Source organism: Dromiciops gliroides, chromosome 4, assembly GCF_019393635.1.
Source record: "Dromiciops gliroides isolate mDroGli1 chromosome 4, mDroGli1.pri, whole genome shotgun sequence".
NCBI classification, from domain to species: Eukaryota; Metazoa; Chordata; class Mammalia; order Microbiotheria; family Microbiotheriidae; genus Dromiciops; species Dromiciops gliroides.
This window is the reverse complement of record NC_057864.1, coordinates 392,385,816-392,406,841: the sequence shown is the minus strand read 5'-3', so window position 1 is coordinate 392,406,841 and position 21,026 is coordinate 392,385,816. Positions and strand designations below refer to the sequence as shown.

Here is a 21,026-nt window from a genome sequence, read left to right as displayed (position 1 = left end):
GTAAAAAGAAAGTTCAAGGCTACTTAAAGAAATTATATAACCTCCTTTAAATGCATAACTGATAACCCTCTGTGGAATTCTGCTGACTTAAAAAAGAAGGGCTTTAAGAGTGGTGGGAAAACTTTGTGTTGTTGCTGTTTTGTGGGACAATGAGGGTTAAGTGACTTGCCCAGGGTCACACAGCTAGTAAGTGTCAAGTGTGTTGTTTTTGTTTTAATCAGGATAATGGAGATACACTCTACTATGGTGATTCTGTGTTTCCCCAGGCTTTGAACTGGAGACAAACAAGAGCTGTCTTTGACCAGTTCCATTTTCAAGATGAAATTAGCTCTCTAAAGTTATTAATGAGAGTATTGTAACTTGGAGAATTTGGTGCCTGAAACAACTATTGTTGCCCTGGGACATGATTCTCCATCAGAGAACTAATTTTGATGTTAACAAAATAAATGATATTATTTAGATACAGTTGAAAGAAACTTTTTCCTGTCCTTGTTTCTCCTGCCTTCCCTCTGCAATCCCTTCTCCAATACTCTGCCATCCTTAACAACAAACCAAAGGACTTATATTGGTTAAAGTGTAATATATCCACATTATCTAGAATTTCAGCTCCAAACATACATGCCTAGATTTTATGTTTTGTTTTAAGTGTCCTGGCCTCTTTGTAAAGAGCCAGAAACCTATATGAAGTACATTGCTTATGTGATCAATTAGTTGGAATCCTAACATTGAAAGACTGTTGGAGAGCAAAAACTATGCAAATTACAAAAAGGGGTAACCTGTCAAAGCACGGCATGAGCAGTGTCGAGGCATTGGAACATCATTATTGGGACGGTGTCAATACCTACATTAGCAGACAAACGATATTAACTTTGTCACTAGCTTAAATGATTAAATTTGCTACAACATTAGGTTATCCATCATGAGTAATAACAGCAAGATATAATTGATTTGCATATTTTACACATATAATAATAATAACAGCTACCAGGACTTATAGGATACTTTAAGGTTTGCAACGTATTTTACATATGTTATCTTATTTTTTCATCCCAATAACCTGATCCAGTAAGTGCTATTAATGCCCCCACTTTACAGATGAGGAAGTTGAGGCAGGCAATGGTTAACTGACTTGCTCAGTGTAATACAGCTAGTACATGCTGAGGTAGGATTTGAACTCATGACTTCCTGATCCCAAGCTCATCACTCTATTCACTGCAAAACTTAGATGCCCATAAGTATATATTTTATGTCTTCATAGTGTAAAAGGAGAATGTTTCATAGAGTAGATAGTTCAGAGATGTGGGACATGAAAGAGATTAAAGATAGAAAGATGAATCTAGGAGTCAGTCTTTTTAAAAACATCAGAATTATCCCAAACTAGAAGGGAAAGAATTTAAGTGGAGAACTAGAACTGAATAGGATCACGTGAGAGATGCATGGAAGGAATCATCATTATACAATTCTAAGTAGAAACTTTGCATTTTCCCAGTAGAATTTGCCAAAATGCCAAATGACCAGGTAGTAGTTTAATAATTAGGTTGACTAAAATGGGTGTTGTGATTTCAGGTATCACGGAAACAGAGCAAGTGTGAGTAGTAAGGTGCCCAATGGAGAAGAAAGAAACACATATTTAAATAAATAGCTATATATCAAAAATGCACTCTCATAATATGGAAACATAGTAGTGATCAAAGTAAAAATATCATTTATGGGACTCATTAGAGTTTTATGAGAGCTTTCATGTTGATGGGAAAGCATAAACATTCAAAATGATTTCTTGGGGGCAGCTAGGTGGCACAGTGGATAGAACACCGGCGCTGGAGTCAGGAGTACCTGGATTCAAATCCGGCCTCAGACACTTAACACTTACTAGCTGTGTGACCCTGGACAAGTCACTTAACCTCAGTTGCCTCACTAAAAAAAAAACACAAACAAACAAAATGACTTCTTTTCATGCAGGAGTTAGAAAATGCTGTTGGAGGCTGGACAGATGACTTAGCACATCTGGCACTTCTGAAGGATACTCTCTCAGCATACATCAATGCTGATGACATCTCTATCCTCAATGAACGTATAGAGTTGCTACAAAGGCAGTGGGAAGAACTCTGTCACCAGGTAAGGCACATTTTTTTCATTGAAGTCTTCTGTCTTTATATGCTAATTATTTAACTATTATTCCTACCACTAGGGTTGGCCAGGTTGAACCTTTAATTGTGACAAAGAAAAGCAATTGAGCAAAACCATTCATTACTCTCTCCATATCCAATAGTGTACACAATAGTAATCCCTCACCTCTCTTACTTGAGGGAAGATTTATGTTTCATTATTTGATCTATCCAACTTCAATTGGCTTTTCAGTAACAGGAGAGTTCAATTTCATTTTAATGATTATTTACTTTGCATAGTTTTAGTTGTTGTGAGGATAGTTATCTTGGTTCTGCTTATTTTACTCTATATTAGTTGATAAAAGGTTCTCCTATATTTCTGTGAATTCCTCAGATTAAAGCACCATAAGTAAATATTAAGGGCATGTTTAAGGGCATGTTACAGTAACATGCCCTTAATATTTACTTATGGTGCTTTAAGTTTTCAAAGGACTTAATTTATATTATCCTATTTGATCCCCACAATATCACAGACAGTAGGGATTGACACCATCCCAATAATGATGTTCCAATGCCTTGACCAATCTGTTTGGAAACAGAATTAGAATTCTACTGTTAGGATGGGTGACTATGTAATATGTGCTAGAGATAAGGCTGGTCGATTAGCTACTAGAGTCACTGCTATGTGTGAATATATAAATCTTTACAAATCCCAGAGTCTTATGGAGTAAAGCAAAAATCAACCTTTGTTTCCTTATCTTTTCACCAACTTTAACCTAGATGGAATGGTGCTTTTATGTAGTTATTTTCATAGCTAATATTTCAGCTCATAACTGAGCAAGAGCAATAAATTTTTTTTCTTACAAGCTCTTGAGTTAGGCATTTCCGGTGAGCAGCCATCAAGTTTAAAACCACAAAAGGAAATGAGCTGGTATCTGTGTTTCACTTTAAAAATCAAATGTAAATAGCTAGAAAATGGCATTATACCTCTGTTGAAGAGCTGTTGCTGTTTTTATAGTCCACCCAACTTAGTTGATGGAAATTCCAGAGTAGTTGAAACTACAGATGATAACGAGGAAGTAAGCTGCTGTAAGTAGATATTATACCCCAGTAAATGTATAAGATTATCTATTTTTCAGTCTGGCAAAGCAGATTTTTATGCTGTATACAACTGTGAATTGTTGGTTTGTATTCTTGTTTATGGCTTGAAGGGTTTTTTGCAGGTCAAAAGGAAGAATGGAAAGATCTCTACTGTATCGGCTTAAGAATATTTTTATCTCAAATGCTTGTTGTATAAATCATATTTAAAGCAGAGAAAGATATGTTGCCTGTATCAGTGCTGGTCAGATAAGTAGGCTGCAGCTTCTTCTTATCAACTGCTGCTACTATAGCCTCTTTTAATTCCTAAATTAAATGTAAAGGTCGTCATGCATTCAACTGAAATACAGTTCTTTTGGATTGTAGGTGGCCTCCAAAGAATGATGTAATAATGTTCAATTGTTGTTCTTCTTAAATAGACTATTTCTGAATTGAAAAAATTATATCATTAACTTTATTTTAAAACACCTATAATTTCATCAGCATGATTGCTCTCTCCACTCATGAGCCTCGTAGTACTTAGAGAAGTGATTCTGAACCTTTTTTGCATCTTGGATCCTTTTTTAGTCTGGTGAAGCTTATCAGCTTAATATTTTTAAGGAAAACTAATTATCTTCCATACAGTTATCAAAAAAATCAATTCCAAGTTCATTGGCTGCAGGTTATGAATCCCTACCTTAGAAGCTTCATGGAACAGTGGGAAAATCAAGAGCACTAGAGTTAGAGGAATGGGGTTCAAATGTCAGCTCTGACACTTCCTAGTTATGTGACCTTGAGCAATGCACTTCACCTCTTTGGCTTCAGTATCCTCATGTGTAAACTAAGACAATTGGACTAGCTGGCCTCTGTGGTCCCTTCTAGCTCTCACTCTATGATCCTTTGATCTTCTTAGAGTCAGTGTGATATCCTGGCCTGGTCAAGATCTTTTTTGGATCCTGATTCTATCTGTCTTTCCTACATTTGTGTTATTTGTAAATTTGATGGGCATGTCATCTATGGCCTTATCCAAAAGATTGATAAAAATGTTAAGCAATATTGGGCCATACCAAGTATCTTGGAACACTCTGCTGAAGATTTTCTGTCATGTTGACCTTGAAACAGAAATGCTCATTCTTTGAGCCTAGTCTGAATCCAGACTTGAATCTGTGTAATTATATTGTCATCTAGTCCATATTGCTCCATGTTTTCCACAAAAATAGTTCTGTGTATTCTTTGGGCATTCAAGTTGTTGAATTCAATTCTAATTGAATGAACCTTTGTTGAGAGCTTATTTAATTTGGAGCTAAATGACCTGTCTTCAAAAATTAGGTTTACCAATTCCTACCTCTGTGAACTTGAGCAAGACTTTTAACCTGTTTATGCTTCATTTTGTTCTTGGGTAAAATGAGGCTATCGTAATAAATGACCTCTAAGGTCCCTTCAAGGTCTAAATCAATAATTAGTCTCTTTTAGCACTGGAGCTGCAAAGACAAAAAAAAAAACAACCAAAAACCAAAACCCAAGTATGGATCCATTCTAGGTAATGTGAAATGTATGTAGATAAGAAAATTTCAAAGTAATTTGGTGAGGAAAATCACACTAAAAATTGAGATCAGGAAAGACTTTAAAAAGGAGATGCTACCTGAGCTGAACCTCAAAAGCAGATTCTAAGTGGTGGATAGGAGAAGAGGATGCATTCTATGTGTAAGGGTCAGTCTTTGTGGAGACAGAAGCATACTATCAAATACCAACTTTAGAGAATACCTATTCATCCAGTTTGGCTGGAAAATTGACTATGTGAATGATAACAGTATGAAATAAGTCTTGAAAGTGAGAAAAATCACAGAAAATTTTAAGTACCAGTTGAGAAGCATTTTATCCAAGAGGCAATCACAGAGAGCGACTGAAGATTTTGGACCAGGGGTGTGACATGGTCAGAACTGTGACTTAGATCATTTTGGTAGCTATGTAGTAAATAGATTAGAAAGTGGAAGAGACCAGAATCAGAAGTCAGAGTGAGTGGTGATAAACATATGAACAAAATGAGAACTATGTGAGTGGAGAAAAGGGGAGAGATATGAAAGATGGAGTGAGGTAAAAATGGACAAGTCTCAGCAAGGGATTGGCTATGGGGATTGAAACAGAGGAAAGAGTCAGACAACCCTGAAGTTACCATCTTAAGTGACTGTGGGGATGGCAATGCTCTTGGCAGAAATATAGAAGATAGGACAAGTAGCTTTGGAAGGAGTGGTGTTTTCTTTTGAACCTGTTGAGTTTAAGATATCTGTAGAACATCTTGTAGGAGCTATCCAGCAGTGCAACTGGTGACCAGAGACTGGAACCCAAGAGAAGAGAGATGTAGATTTGGTAGTCACCAGCATAAGGTTGATAACTCAATCCATGAAAAGTGACGAGATGAAAAACAGAGACAGAGATCACTGAATGATAGGTCCGGGAAAGAACCTTTAGGAAGAATGGCAAAATATGCAATAATCTTACAAAGAAGACTGAGAAGAAAATAATACAATCAAACTTTTAGGAAACCTAGGTAATGTGAAAAGTTTCTAGTTTCTATTTTCTTTTGAATCATCTGTTTTGGCCTTTCAGCAATAAAGGCTTTTAAGTGAATGAGGTTATCAATCTTGTGGAAGTAGGCTTCATACTCTTGTTAGTGGTCAAATGTCTGAGTTAAGTTAGGAGAGGAGTTCTTAACCTGGGATCTAGTTTATTTCTTTTGTAACCATGTATTTTGTTTTATGCCTTTAAAAACATTATGAGAAGGGGTCTCTAGGCTTCATTAGACTGTCAGAGGGGTGCATGCCTCAGAAAAAGGTTAAGATCCCTGTTCTAGAGCCAGTGGGCATAACTCCAAGCAAAAGTATGAAGTAGGCAGAGCTCATCTTCAGCACCTTCCCATGTCCCTTTTCTGGGCCTTTGCTTCCTTTGCCCATAATGTCAAGTCCTTTCATGCTTCTCTAAGCTTTCCCCTTTCACATATGAAACTAATTTTAAAAACATAAATCACACTAAAGTAGTGACTTAATAACTCACCCTTCCCAGAAGCATTTATATTTTAAAAGGACACTAAAAAGGAGAGAGCACACTTAAGCCAAGAGAATAAATCTTTAGGGAATTTCTGGCACCACTGGCCAATGATAGTAAGATATTTTGACGTAGAGGGTCTTTCCAGATAAATATGAAGGCATATATTCTGCTCCTAAGCAAGCATATCCCGGAATATTTAGCAATATTTAGGCTCCACATTCCTAGTAACATCAAACAGCTCTGAGTTTTAATGGGAACTTTTCTAGGCAAAATCTCAGAGTAAACAAAGTTTGTCTTCATGCCAAGACCTCTTCTTTCTGTCATTTTACCACCCAAGCATCTATTATTTTCAGACTTTATTTTAAAAATCTGATATAATATGCCCTCCAGTGATAATAATTTACTATTTTACACCTTTGAAGAATATTTCGATTGTAAAAGAGGACTTGGAAAAAAGATGGTTTAATAAAAAAAAATGAATGAAAGTTTATATTTGAGAGATGTGCTACGGGCTAGGGTTAAAGTAAAGATCCTGCTCTTAGTTAGGTAGGTAGAGCAAAGATCCTGCTCTTAAGGCACTTGCTATATTCTTAGGGAATGGGAAGAGAGCAGCAAAAAGATATACACAACTATGATAAAATGGAGAGTGAGATAAATACAAAGGAGAAAATCTTTCAATGTGCTATGAGTTCATTGTAGTGAGAAGTCATATTCAGCTTTGAGTAGAAAGAGAGAATATACATGAAGATAGAAAGACTTCATAGGGGAGATGTCATCTGGATCAATTCTTTTTTTTTTTTTTTTGGTGGGGCAATGGGGGTTAAGTGACTTGCCCAGGGTCACACAGCTAGTAAGTGTCAAGTGTCTGAGGCCGGATTTGAACTCAGGTCCTCCTGAATCCAGGGCTGGTGCTTTATCCACTGTACCACCTAGCCACCCCCTGGATCAATTCTTGAAGAAAGTAGGTGGATGATAGGGTTGTGGGGAAGGGGAGTATATTTGAAGCATGTTCAAAAGATGGAATAAGCACAATCATAGAGAGAGGAGAAAGTAGAATAAGAATAGGTGACAACAAGTAGTAATAATAATAGCTAACAATTATATAGTGTTCTAAGGTTTACAAAGTGCCTTCCAAATATCTTATTTGATCGTCATAAGAACTCGGGGTGTGGTAGGTCCTATTATTATCCCCATTTTACAGATGTGGAAACTGAGACAGACACGAGGTGAGGTGAATTTGCCCAGGGTCACACAAGAAGTGTCTCAATTTGAATTTGAACTCCTGTTTTCCTGATTATAGATCCATTGCTATATCTACTGTAAAACCTAGCTGCCTAGTTGAATTTGGCATAAACATAGGGTGTGTGAAGAGCAGATAAGGTTGCAGAGATAAATTGGAAACAGATTTTGGAGAATCTCGTATGTCAGTATCAGGTATTTAACTTTATTAGCTTGAAAATATGGAAACACTGAAGAATTTTTTAGGAGAAAAATGAGTTGATCACTGTGGTGCACTGAGAAAATGACAGATAGTGATATAAAGGATGATTGGAACATGAGGTAAGAACGCCAATTAAGAATTTATTAGAGTAGTCTATAAGAAAGGTAATGAAGTCCTAATAGTGGAAGTTATGACATTAGCTCAAAGTTGGTGAATTTTTATTTTTTATTAATTATTTTTTATTTTATTTTGTTTTAATCAGGGGTCATTTAAATTGGTAGGCATTTTAATTGCCATAAAAAACCCAGCTATTCTACCCATGCCTTTACTTAGACAAGCTCTGCCTAACAGAGTATGGTAGCTGTTTCTTTCTCCTAAATGGAGCTTCTTGGATATTCTGAGCCTTTGATATCCTTAGGGTGTTCATGATAAAATGGAAGAAGCACAGGATTTGGAGTCAGAAGATCTGGGTTCAATTTTCAGACTTTCTATTTCCCCTCTGTGATATCTTGAGCAAATTGCTTAACCTCATATGTAAAATAAGGGAATTGTACTAGTTGACCTCTAAGAACCATTATAGCCTTAAATCTATGGTACTGGATTGTAGAAAGAAGGAGATGACATTGTTATTTACTTTTTGAGTTGAAAAAAACTTTAAAACTCATCTAGTTTAGCCCCCTCATTTTATTCTTGAGGAAATTGAGGCCTTGAGAGGAAAGATGATTTGACCAAGATTACAAAAGAAGTTGGTGGTACAGACAACATTAGATTGTTGTTTTGCTGTTTTATTATTTTTTTTTAGTTATGCCCAACTCTTTCTAATCTCATTTTGGTTTATTTTTGGTTTTGTTTTGGCAAAACTACTAGGGTGAGTCGCCATTTCCTTCTCCAGCTTATTTTACAGATGAGGAAACTGAGGCAAATATAGTTAAGTGACTTGGCCAGGGTCACACAGGTAGTAAGTGTCTGAGAGCAGAACCTTGAGGCATATTCCTGACTTCAGGCCCAGAGGTTGAGGCATATTCCTGACTTCAGGCCCAGAGGTTGAGGCATATTCCTGACTTCAGGCCCAGCACTCTATCTAGAACTCTGGGTAAGACCTTATCTCAGTAAAGAACTCTTTCAAAGTTCTTACAACACACTTTATTCCATGTTCAAAATCACCTTAGATTTTGTACTTTTAAGACTTTACTTACTCTTGATGAATGCATTATTTCAATATTTACTAAGCTCTCTCTCTCTCTCTCTCTCTCTCTCTCTCTCTCTCTCTCTCTCTCTCTCTCTCTCCCTCCCTCTCTCTCTCTCTCCCTCCATCCCTCACCTTCCCTCCCTCCATCCCTCACCTTCCCTCCCTCCATCCCTCCTTTCCTCTCCCTCCCTCTCCTCCCCTCATTTTCTTTTTCATTGTCTTCCCTATTCCAACACTGGCAGGTATCTCTACGTCGGCAACAGGTAAACGAGAGGTTGAATGAGTGGGCTATCTTCAGTGAGAAGAACAAAGAGCTTTGTGAATGGTTAACTCAAATGGAAAGCAAAGTTTCTCAAAATGGAGACATCCTCATTGAAGAAATGATAGAGAAGCTTAAGAAGGTATGGAATGTTAAGCTTTTTATATCTTATGGTTTCATTTTACTTATACATGTCTTTCTAAGGAATTACATGGTTCCTTAGTCTACATGTAATTGTCTAGCAAAGGAACTCTCTAATTTAATTAACATGAAGGTTGGTTCTCAAGTATTTAATAGTAGTCATTCTAGATCCTAGGGATTTTTTCCCCAGGATTCAATTTCATATCATGGCCATATTGTTTAGTATTCTCCAACAAGTATACACAGATTGCCATCCAAACACCTTGCTTAATTATTGTCCATTTATTTCTACATACCCTCCATGGAGTCTTTATTGAATACACTGGAAATTTTCCTCTATTTTAGGATACCAGTGCAACCACAAGGGATGTTCATGTGTTATCCCTCATTTTCATTTAATAATTAGTTATGAAGTAAATGAAACAAATGACAAAACACTTGGTAAATGCATCTTATAACCATCATTTAAACTTTTGCACAATGGTTTCCCTAAGGTACAGAAGTGAACCAGTCACTAGTGGCATAAAGTACAATAGATCTCTGTGTTCTCTGTCCTCTATTGTGTCTTTTTATAATAATTCTCACAAATTATACTAAATGATATATTAACCATATTCAAATGAATAAAAACACAAAACAAAACAGCTTTTTAAGCATTCTGTCACCTCTACCCATAGACATATATAATTGTATTTACAAATAAAGAACCTTTTTTAATGTTATGAACTGATATTCATTTGGAATTGCTCAGAAATAAAATTATTCCCAGGTAAACACTATAAAATGGATTTTTTTTCTAGTAGTGCTTAGGTGAATACATTTCAAATAAGCCTCCTGACCTTCATGATCATTATTTATTCCTCAGGATTATCAGGAAGAAATTGCAGTTGCAGAAGAGAACAAAATCCAACTACAGCAAATGGGAGAACGACTTGCAAAAGCAAGCCATGAAAGCAAAGCCTCTGAGATAGAGTACAAACTAGGAAAGGTCAATGACAGGTGGCAACATCTCTTGGATCTGATTGCAGCCAGGTAAAAAGGATGCTCTTGTTGCTTTCATTAGAGTTTGTGTACACCAAATCAGAAAGAAAAATTTTTCTCCAAATATAGCACATAGATTTCTTTCTTTACTTCCCTATTTTATGCTTTTTATCTAGTTTCTCTTCAAAATGAATTTAATTAGTTTAACCCAATAAATATTAAATGAGGAAGTTGTTGATCAACCTCCCCAAAATGCACATCCAAGGGTGATTTACTTGTTTACTTCTTGGTCAGAAGAGGCACTTAAAAATCTCTTTAAGAATATAGCAAGACAGGGGCAGCTAGGTGGCGCAGTGGATAGAGCACTGGCCCTGGATTCAGGAGTACCTGAGTTTGAATCCGCCCTCAGACACTTGACACTTACTAGCTGTGTGACCCTGGGCAAGTCACTTAACCCCCATTGCCCCGCCCCCCCCCCCAAAAAAGAAGGAAGAATATAGCAAGACAAGGGGCAGCTAGGTGGTGCAATGGACAGATCACCGGCCCTGGAGTCAGGAGGACCCGAGTTTAAATGCAGCCTCAGACACTTAACACTTACTAGCTGTGTGACGCTAGGCGAGTCATTTAACCCCAATTGCCTCACCAAAAACAAAAACAAAAAGAATATAGCAATACTAGCAGGGCAGGTAGGTGGCTCAGTGGATAAAGCACTGGCCCTGGATTCAGAAGGACCTGAGTTCAAATCCGGCCTCAGAGACTTGACACTTACTAGCTATGTGACCCTGGGCAAGTCTCTTAATGCTCATTGCCCCACAAAAAAAAAAGAATATAGCAGGACTATGGACAAGAGTGGGAATATTTTTATCTAGTCTCCGCTTTGCAAAGAAAATTGATCAAATTTATAAGATGCTACTACAACATGTGCAAGTTTATTATGATTCATATTAATATGGAATAGCATCATCTCAGTAATGGTTGCCCCTTTATGTTAAACATCCTCTTAATTATATACTTCTTCATAATGCCTCAAAGAAAGGTAAGGTATAATTACTGTGGTAAAAGAAATATTAATTGTGATCAGTCACAGTTACATGGCACTTTGATGTTGACAGAACATTGGCCTGTCAAGTAGGTGATGCAAGCATATTTATATACATTTTACAGATAAATATAATGATAAGTATTTGTTAAGCACCTACTATATGTCAGGGATTGTACAAGATGCTAGGAAAACAAGAAATGAAGCAATGCCCATTCATGAAGAGCTTATAGTCTAATAAAGAAGATAATAAGCATATCTGTAAATAAATACAGCATAAATATAGAGTGAGCTCTAAGTTTCAAGGGGTTATAGTGACTTGCCCAAGGAAGTATCAGTGCCAAGACTCTAACCTATATCTTCTGACTTTGAGCCCAGTGTTATTTTTCTTAAAAGTTATGAGCCCATCCTCTCACTCCCCCTCACCCCCCCCCAAAAAAAAAACAGGAAAATTCAATAAGGCTCCTTCTGGAGGCATGTGGCATCTGATATGATTTTAAGTAGATAAGCAGTTATTTATAATTATGATAATAATTGCAATAATGCTAATGATAAGGGATTGTCTGATGGTAACTGTTAGGCAGATATTGATGTGAGTTGAATATTATTAATCTCACAAAGGAGGAGGGGATTTGAATGGTAATGATTCCCTTTTCTAATTCCCAATGGAGTGAGAACCGTCTCAATAAACCTATTTCTGATCTGAGCTCCATTATTCATTAATGTTATACTACAACACATGTAAAGGTGAAGACCTGCTCACAGAGCATAGAAAGCTCATTTCCCAATTGAGTTCAATTGAATTCAAGATGTCTTATTTATTAAGGAATCATACAGCTCTTTTATTTATAAAAGGATGCCCAACTCTGGAGGTAGGTCAGGAGATAATTAGGATTTTCTCAGTTTCATTGAACAGAAAGCAAAAAGGCAATTAATGCATTTCATCACTTGAGAGTTTTTGTTTTAATACCCTTATGATTCAAGATTGTCTTCAGAGCTCCTTGTGAAAGGTAATCAGCAATTTGGTTCCATTTTGGTAAATGTTATTTCATTTACACTAATTACTTTGGGTATATATAAGCCCAATTAAGGTTTGAAAAATTTACTACTGTTTTTAGTTTTATTTCATATCTATTAAAATCAAAACAAACTTCTTTCAGCAAGATAAATTGAAGCCATTCTACTATGATACTCCCTCTCATTGGAAGAGTTGTTATATGCACATTTGCTAAGAAATATTGTTTTATTTCCCTAGATCTAGATAAGAAATTTTAGATTGAATAGTATTTTAGAATAACCCATTGAAGCCAGTAAAAATTCTTTAATACCATTTACTGAGACATTTCGAGAAAGAAGATGCACTGTGGAAAAGCTTAAGCATTTGACAATTGACTTAAAATGTCCTATTGGTACTAACATCAGGGCAAAATTAGGTTTACTGATTTCATTTAATAGGGATTTTATATATAATCTTGACTTTTCCTGAGCAAAAAGCTTTTTAGAATTTTCAAATATTTCCCTAGTCTTTTAAAGTAAAAGATAAATTGCCAAATATGAGTAGGTTTATAAAACATCCACCATATATTCTAAAACTTGCTATGATATTTTCTGTATATTCCCTACTTTAACAAACAATAAACACCACTCATATTAAGAGACAGAAGAATGAGCCCTGAAATCAGGAGGCTTGGATTTGATTCATGATTATAACATTTACTTGCTGTTTGATCTTACCCAATTACCTCGTCTCTCTAAGTCAGTTTCCTCGTCTGTAAAATGGGGATAAAGAGGAGAAAATCTCTGAGCAAAAAGAGAACCAGCCTTGGAATCAGGAAAACCTGGGTTCAAGTCCCCTCTCTGTTATGTAATGGCAATGGAACTCTGAGTGACTCACTTAATCTCCCAGTTCCCCTAGAAATTCTACAAGAGTTTATCAGGAATTGCTGATCAGCATTGATAGGAGTTTTGCTTCATAGGAAGTTCTCTATGCTAATGAAATTATTGTTGACCTCATCCCATCCCCATAGAATTAACAGTATATTTATGACCTCCCTCAAAGGGTCAGAGAGAGAGACAGAGAGACAGAAAGAGAAGAGAGAGAGACAGAAAGAGAGAGACAGAGAGAAATATATAGAAAGTGATGTAGAAGCTGTAATGTGTTTTTAAAATGTGAGCTTTTATTGTTGACTTGGGGGCTAGAGAGGTTATTATGTTTTGGGATTATTTTTGGCTTAGAGTTTTATTTTTTTGCTTTTTGGGGGTTATTTTCTCTGCTTCTTATGCTCATAATTTTTTCTGTTACCTTTATTCAAAAAAGTTGCCCTTTTTCTAATTATCATATCCCAAATTGAATAGCAGATTGTAGATGGTTAGTTGGTTTTAGGCTTTAATACCTCATTGGCTCCATTTTTTTTTCTAAACAACTTCCCAAAGGACATGTTGACCTTCTAAATTTGTTTTTCCATTTCCTTGTCTATCAGTGCATCATTAGACAGTGTATTGGCTGAGTAGCAATATCCAGTAATAGTTTTCAGCTGCACAGTATCTGTAGCATCTTCAGCTGTATGCAGTCTGCTTGTTTATAATGCAGGCTTGTGCATGACCCATTTCTTCCAACTTGTTGGACCTTGTTGATTTTAGCTGCCACTCCTCCTCTCTTATTCAACTTGTCAAACTCAGGACTCAATCTGTAAAATAAGATTATAATCTTTTGCATAATTTCTGGTACGCATGCTTTGAAAGCTCTATTCACATCAGGTTACTATAGTTCCAACATTAATGACTCAAGGACATTTGTTGTTATCCGTTCACTTGAAAGATTTCTCCTAGCAACCAGAATTATGACCTAGGAGGCAGGATGGATAGTGGAAAGAACATTGGACTGAGTCAGGAGACCTGAGTTGTAATGAATGAATACAGATCTTTTACTAGATGTCTAGCACTGTGCTAAGTAACCCCTGGGGATGCTGATACAAACTGGGAGGGGAGGGAGGAGGGGCAAGTCACTTGCCTCTAGTAATTTATAGTTTCTGTAGTGGGTGAAATTCTACCTCCTCCCACCCAGTTACCAATATAGTCTGTAGCCAGAGACCTTTATCAACTAAGAAGGTCCCTTTTGACTGGGCTTCAGAATCAATCAATGAATGTGAAGTATAAACAAGATTGACTGTACCCTGAAATGCAAACCGATTTAACAAACAAGCTAGCCACAGTATCAGAAGAATATCAGTAGTTTCAAAGGAGAGTCTAGTGTAGCAACAGATTTGTTACTGACTTGAGTATCTCAGTTAGAGCTGAGACCTTAAGAAAGAGTTACTCTTGGACTGAGGGGGAGAGGGGAAACAAGCATTTATAAAGTGCCTGCTATGTGTTACCAACCATGCTGAGTGATCTACAAATATTATCTCATCTGATCCCCACAGGAAAGCCTGAGGTGGGTGTTATTCCTATGTCCATTCTATTGTTGAGTGTGAGAAATACAGTCACAAACTGATACAATAGTGGACTCTTCTCAGTTAGAAAAGCATGCCCATATAAGGAACAGCAATATTATCTAACTCAATATTTTTAACTCAAAAAAGAGAAAAGTAGGTTTTTCAGGGTTAGAGATAGGAACCAGTTTGAGCTGGCTCACGATGGAGTCCTAGTAAAAGTATGTAAAAGTTCAACCCTAGTCACTACTGCACTTGCTTAATAGACTTATGATTATTAACTTCTCCCATGCCTAAAATCTCCACCCCATTTTTGATCATGGGTTGCATGAAGGTGTATGTGGATAGGAGGGATAACCTATCAAAGAGAATTTAGATAGAACTCTTCTGGGAAGATTGTGAACCTCAGCCTAGCAACTCAGAGGAGGGACTTACTGAGACAGGGCTCAGGATAAATACAGACTGAGCACCCTCAGCATTGGCACTCACTAATTGGTTTTACTATTGGCGCCCATTCTAATGAGAATGCAATAAAAAGCTTTTGTCATACCAAAGTTGCCTCTGAAAGAACTTATTTTGAGGTGGTCTTTACCAGTTTCTCACAGTTGAGTAAACTGAGGCAGAGGATAAACTACATGCCCAGTCATTTAATCATCAAGGACAATTCCCACATCTACCTGTCCTGTCCCAACCTCTCTCCAGATATCCAATCTCTAACTGCCTTTCGGACACCTTGAACTGATGTAGAGTAGACATCTTAAACTCAACATGTCCAAAACTGAACTCATTATCTTTTCCTGTAAACCCCTCCTTCTCTCCTACCTTCCCTATTATGATAGAGGGCAACACCATCCTCCTAGTCCCTTAGACTTGTGACCTAGAAGTCATACTCTACTCCTCACTGTTTCTCACCCCCCCCCCTCCCCGCCCCCATCCAATCTGCTGCCAAGGCCTTTTGATTTCATCTTTGCAACATCTTTCAAATATGTTCTCTGCTCTGCTCTGATACCACCACAACTCTAGAACCGACTCTCATCACCTTGCTCCTGGATTATTGCAATGGCCTGCTGGTGGGTCTGCCAAAGTATCTCCCTACTCCAAGTCATCCTCCATCCAGGAGCTAAAGTGCAGGTCCAACCATGTCACACACACCCTACTTGATAAACTCCATGACTCCCTATTGCCTCCAGGATCAAATACAAAATGTTCTTTTTGGCATCCAAAGTCTTTCATAACCTAGCACCCTCCTCATTTTCAGTTTCAATATCTTAATCACAGCCATGTACTCTTCAATTCAGGGAAGCTTGATAGTGCAATGGATAGAGCACTGGCCCTGGAGTGAGGAGGACCTGAGTTTAAAACCAGCCTCAGACACTTGACTTACTAGCTATGTGACCCTCAGCAAGTCACTTAACCCCAATTGCCTTAAACGTCCACCACCATCTCCAGTCATCCTAATGTATATCTTGCCACTGGACCCAGATGACTCTGAAGGAGAGAGTGAAGTTGGTGACTTTTCACAGCCCTGCTTCACTTAAATCCAATTCATTGCAAGCCGTGACATCACCCTGATGTCATGGTCCTCTTCAAGAACAAAGGACAAACAAAAGCTCTTTAATCCAAAAACAGTGGCCTTTTTGCTGTTTCTGGAACAAGACACTCCATCTCTCAGCTCTGGGCATTTTGTGGGAGGGGGGGCATTTCCTCCTTCCTGACCTCTACCTACCTCCATCTGAGCCTCAATTTCTTCATCTCTAAAATGAGTTGGTTGGATTAGATGACCTTTAAGATGCCTTTCAGTTCTGAATCTATTTATTATCTGCTGCCTCTTCATTCCATTGTTTAAACAATGTCAGCATTCTGTTTCATTTTCAGCATTTATAGCTAGACTGCTGTGTACATATATAGTTCTAGGGACTGAACCTCAAAAGAGACTTAATGCAAGTCAGAAGTAAGATCATGGCTTCTAAAACCAAGAGCTATAGAATAAATTAAAAATCTTACAATTCTAGTTCATAAGGATACAATTAAAATATATAATAAAATTTAAAAATCATATTTATTTAGCACGATAAGTTTTACAAAGCACTTTCCTTATAGCAACATTTAAAGCAAGTAACACTGGTACTGTTGTTTCCATTTTTTATATACTGAGGTATAGAAAGATTGTGGCATGTCCATGGTCCCATGGTTAGTAAAGTGATAGTGTCATATGGAGGGAAACCCATTATATTTGGAGTCAGAGAGGCTATTTATTCTCCGGTTTTCTCATCTGCAAATTAAAAGGGTTATACTCGTTAACCAGTAAGGTCTTCTCCAGCTTTTACACTGTGATCACAAGTGGCAAAACCAAGACTGCAACTCAGGTACCCTGGTGTTAAAATCATTATTTTTTTATACCATTCCTTATTTCCCAAATACCAGTAGGGTGAATCATTTACTAATGAAAATAAGAAAAAGCAACAATGACCCCAAAACCCTCCAATTTAAAAGTAAATGTACATTTTTAGTTGGGGAGAACTTTTAAAGAAATTATTTTACAGAGAAAGAAAGTGGTTAAATGTTATAAAAATCAGATTTAAGTTTAAAATAAAAATGGCTTCATGACAAGGTGAAATGGGCTACCAAGCAAGGTGGCATCTCTTGTGAATCTTTTTTTTTGGGGGGGGGGGCGCAGTGAGAATTAAGTGACATGCCTAGGGTCACACAGCTAGTAAGTGTCAAGTGTTTGAGGCCAGATTTGAACTCAGGTTCTCTTGAATCTAGGGTCACTGCGCCACCTAGATGCCCCTTGTGAATCTTTTAGGTAGAGTTATCATGACTACTTATGGGCAGCTAGGTGGTATAGTGGAGAAAGTACAGGGTCTGGATTCGGGAAGATGAGTCTTCCTGAGTTCACATCCAGCCTCAGATTCTTATTGGCTATGTGATCCTGGCCAAGTAACTTAACTCTGTTTGCCTCAGTTTCCTCATCTTTAAAATAATCTGGAGAAGGAAATGGAAAATCATTCCATTGTCTTTGTCAAGAGAACCTCAAATGGGGTCATGAAGAGTGTAACATGACTGAAAGAACTGAAGAAAAACAACACATCATGACTATATATCAAAAATGCAAGAAAAAAAGCATTGGTTAGAACCAGTTACTTCAGAAAACCACTTTTCACACAGAGATCTTGTAATTTTTTAAATAATTAAATTTTAAAATTCACTTAAAGTTAGTATTAGTTTAAAAAAACGAAAAATTTTAAATCCAGGAAAATGGCAATAAAATAAATGAATGAATGGATTTTTCAAATTGGAAAGTGCAAAGGAAAGCAATAAAATCTGTCAAAACAAATTTTAAAATATATCTGCCTTGAGCATCCAACTTTAAACAAAAGCAGTATGTGAACTTCCAGTTTTCTCTAAAGACATTAGAAATCTTCTTTCATGATGTGGAAAAGAATTCAGAATTGAATTTCTTTACATAACAATTTCTCCAAGTGACTTCAAAAATTATTTGATTTGCATGTAACTTTTCAGGAAAATATTCATTGTAAAAGAGAAATAGTCTTTTTTCCCATGTATTTTTTAAATTTTTAATAATACTTTCTTTTTTACCCGATTACATATTTAAAAAAAATTTAAGTCATTTTTCTCAAGTTTTGAGTTCCAAATTCTATCCCTTCCTGTCCTTCCTCCCCGAGATGATAAGCAATCTGATATAGGTTATAGATGTGCAATAATGTAAAACATTAAAGAGAAATATCCTTTATAATTTTGTGCATTTACTAAACACATTTCCTCCTACAATTTTTCTTTATTTCAAAGAAATTTAAAGAATTTTATATAGCAACTAGATGTTTAATATGTCATTTTCCTTTAGCTCTCATTTTTCCTCAGTGACCCTGTTTCAGGATTTCTCACAGTTTGACTGATTGATTAAACACATTTAAATCATGAGTGGTTGTTAGTTTTGCCTTAGAGGTTTCAAGCTAAAGCTATATGATCATTATTAAGGAAACTCCCTTCCTTCCCACTGCATCCCTTTTTCAGCTTTGTTTTTTGTTTTCTTGTCTTCCCTTTCTCCTTACATTATAAGCTCCTTAAAGGCAATGACTGTCTTTCTTTTTGTATTCCCACTAATCGGCACAGTGCCTGGCTCATACTGGATACTTAATGTTTATTGACTGATTTTTCAGGTCTTGGTTGAGGAGATGCTGACCAGCTTCATGAATTACTTAACCTCTCTAGGCCTCAGTTTTCTCTTCATTAAAGTAACAGGGTTGAAATAGATGGACTTTGAACTTCCGGCTTAGAGCTATAACACTATGATGCCTTATATTTGAATGAGCAATTTCTCTCTCTTTTTTAGTAGTCACAAACATTTTTATTTAAATTTTTGAGTTCCAAATTCTGTCCCCTCCTCCCTCCCCTCCACCTCCCTGAGGCAATAAGAAATCAGATAAAGGTTATGTAAAAAAAAATATGTAAAACATTTCCATATTAATCGTTTTGTATAGGAAGATTCGAATAAGAGAAAAAAAATGAAACTGGGAAAATAGCATGCTTCAGACTATTCAATCAATATCAGTTCTTTCTCTTGAGAGGGATAGTATACTTCATCAGTGCTTTGGGATTGTCTTGAATCATTGTATTGCTGAGAATAGCTAAGTCATTCACAGTTCTTCATTGAACCATATTGCTGTTACTGTGTACAATATTCCCCTGGTTCTGTTCACTTCATTATACATCAATTCATGTAAGTCTTTCCAGGTTTTTCTGAAATCATCCTGCTTGTTATTTCTTATAGCACAATAATATTCTGTTACAATCATATAGCACAGCTTGTTGTTTAGTCATTCCCCAATTGATTAAGGCATATGATGCCTTAAATTGTTAGATCCCTTCCAAGTCCAAACATTTCCAAATCTTATTCTTTGAACTGGTCTTTCCCAGTTTAAGCAGCTGGAAGGCATAGCTATTTTAAAGGTATCTTTATTTGTATTCCTACATTCTTTTTAAAGTAGAAACCTTGTGCTTTCAAGTTTTTTTTCTCTCCACTCTACTATCTTCCTGTCCTTCCTCCTATAACTTGGACTCCAGTGATTTGCTAGTAAATATTTAACTATCCCTCCAGGAAAACAAATGCAATACAAATTTTAAAATTTAATCTGCATTATTAACATTTCCCCCGTCACTTCTTTAAGTCTAAACAACCAACTAAACAATAAATCAAGCCCTGATATTTAGGGTTTGCCAATTTCCCAAGTGTAAATACTCACACTGAAAATTTAACAATCAGCTCAGCTCTGGAGAACCTGTTGGATCTGGCTTTAGCCCCATCCCTTTTCATGGTTGCTGTAAACAAGAGAGGGAAAAAAAAGCAGACACTACTTGCTGTCTACTCTAATTTTCTTTCTTACCCTCTGTGAATGTGAATGATTTCTCTTTTCAAAAAGCTTTTCCTAATTTATAGAAAACACAAAAAGTAAATTCTCTTGATAAGCAAGAATCCGTGTGGCTGGTCTGTAAGCATTATCGTTCAGATCTATCTTCCCTTTGGGCTGTAGGGCTCCCACTGCTTGCAGATTACACTGAGCCTTTTTTTTTTTTCTTACACTCATGGCCTACATTCCAGGAGATCAAGCCTGGCACATGTTGATGAATGTAAGTTTTATTTAGAAACATGACCACTTGTCACTGCTCAGTCTCATGCCATTAGACAGAAGCTACCCACATTTGTCTACACTGAACATTTTGATACCTCTGTACATTTGCAAAGGAAAAAAAAAACATACACATGCAATCTCTATAGGCTTTTGGTCTGCATGGTGTTACTTTTGTCAGTGGAAGCTTTCATGGTGGTGTTTCAGGATTTGTGTACCCTGAGGATGGCAGAGGACGGCAGTGTGGACTCAGATCTCCCAGATTGTAACTGCGATGTCACAAGGCAGGAATCTACTTGAGTTTCTTTCATTGTGCATAGCTTTCATGTCTCTGTGTATAGCTTATAGGACACTAGCTGGACACTAGCATTGATCCATAATTGTTTTGTGCCAAGGTTTAATTGAAAATAATTGGTATGAGGAGATTGTCACATAGATGTAATTCTGGAAGGTGTCAGCTAGATCTTTATAAAGTTTATCCCTAATAGAAATGAGACTAAGTGAAAATGTTAACGGTTGTTATCATGACTAGTTATTCCAGTTGTCTCAGTAGTATATGTGTCATGTGAAGGCTATGGCTGTTGTAGAGAGGCTTGGGCATGAAGAAAAGATTCATAAAAATGCTCTTAACAACTTTTTAAAGCATGGCGTCATTATGAAAGTAAAATCC

At 36.7% G+C, this 21,026-nt stretch overlaps 1 protein-coding gene across 1 annotated transcript in view; it reads left to right on the top strand.

The window, feature by feature from the left end:
* SYNE1 (spectrin repeat containing nuclear envelope protein 1) overlaps window positions 1-21,026 on the top strand; it is a 583,464-nt gene that overhangs the window by 506,643 nt on the left and 55,795 nt on the right. The window contains 3 exon segments of the mRNA XM_044001388.1: window positions 1,960-2,115; window positions 9,100-9,258; window positions 10,123-10,289. Coding sequence (XP_043857323.1) covers window positions 1,960-2,115; window positions 9,100-9,258; window positions 10,123-10,289 — 482 coding nt within the window.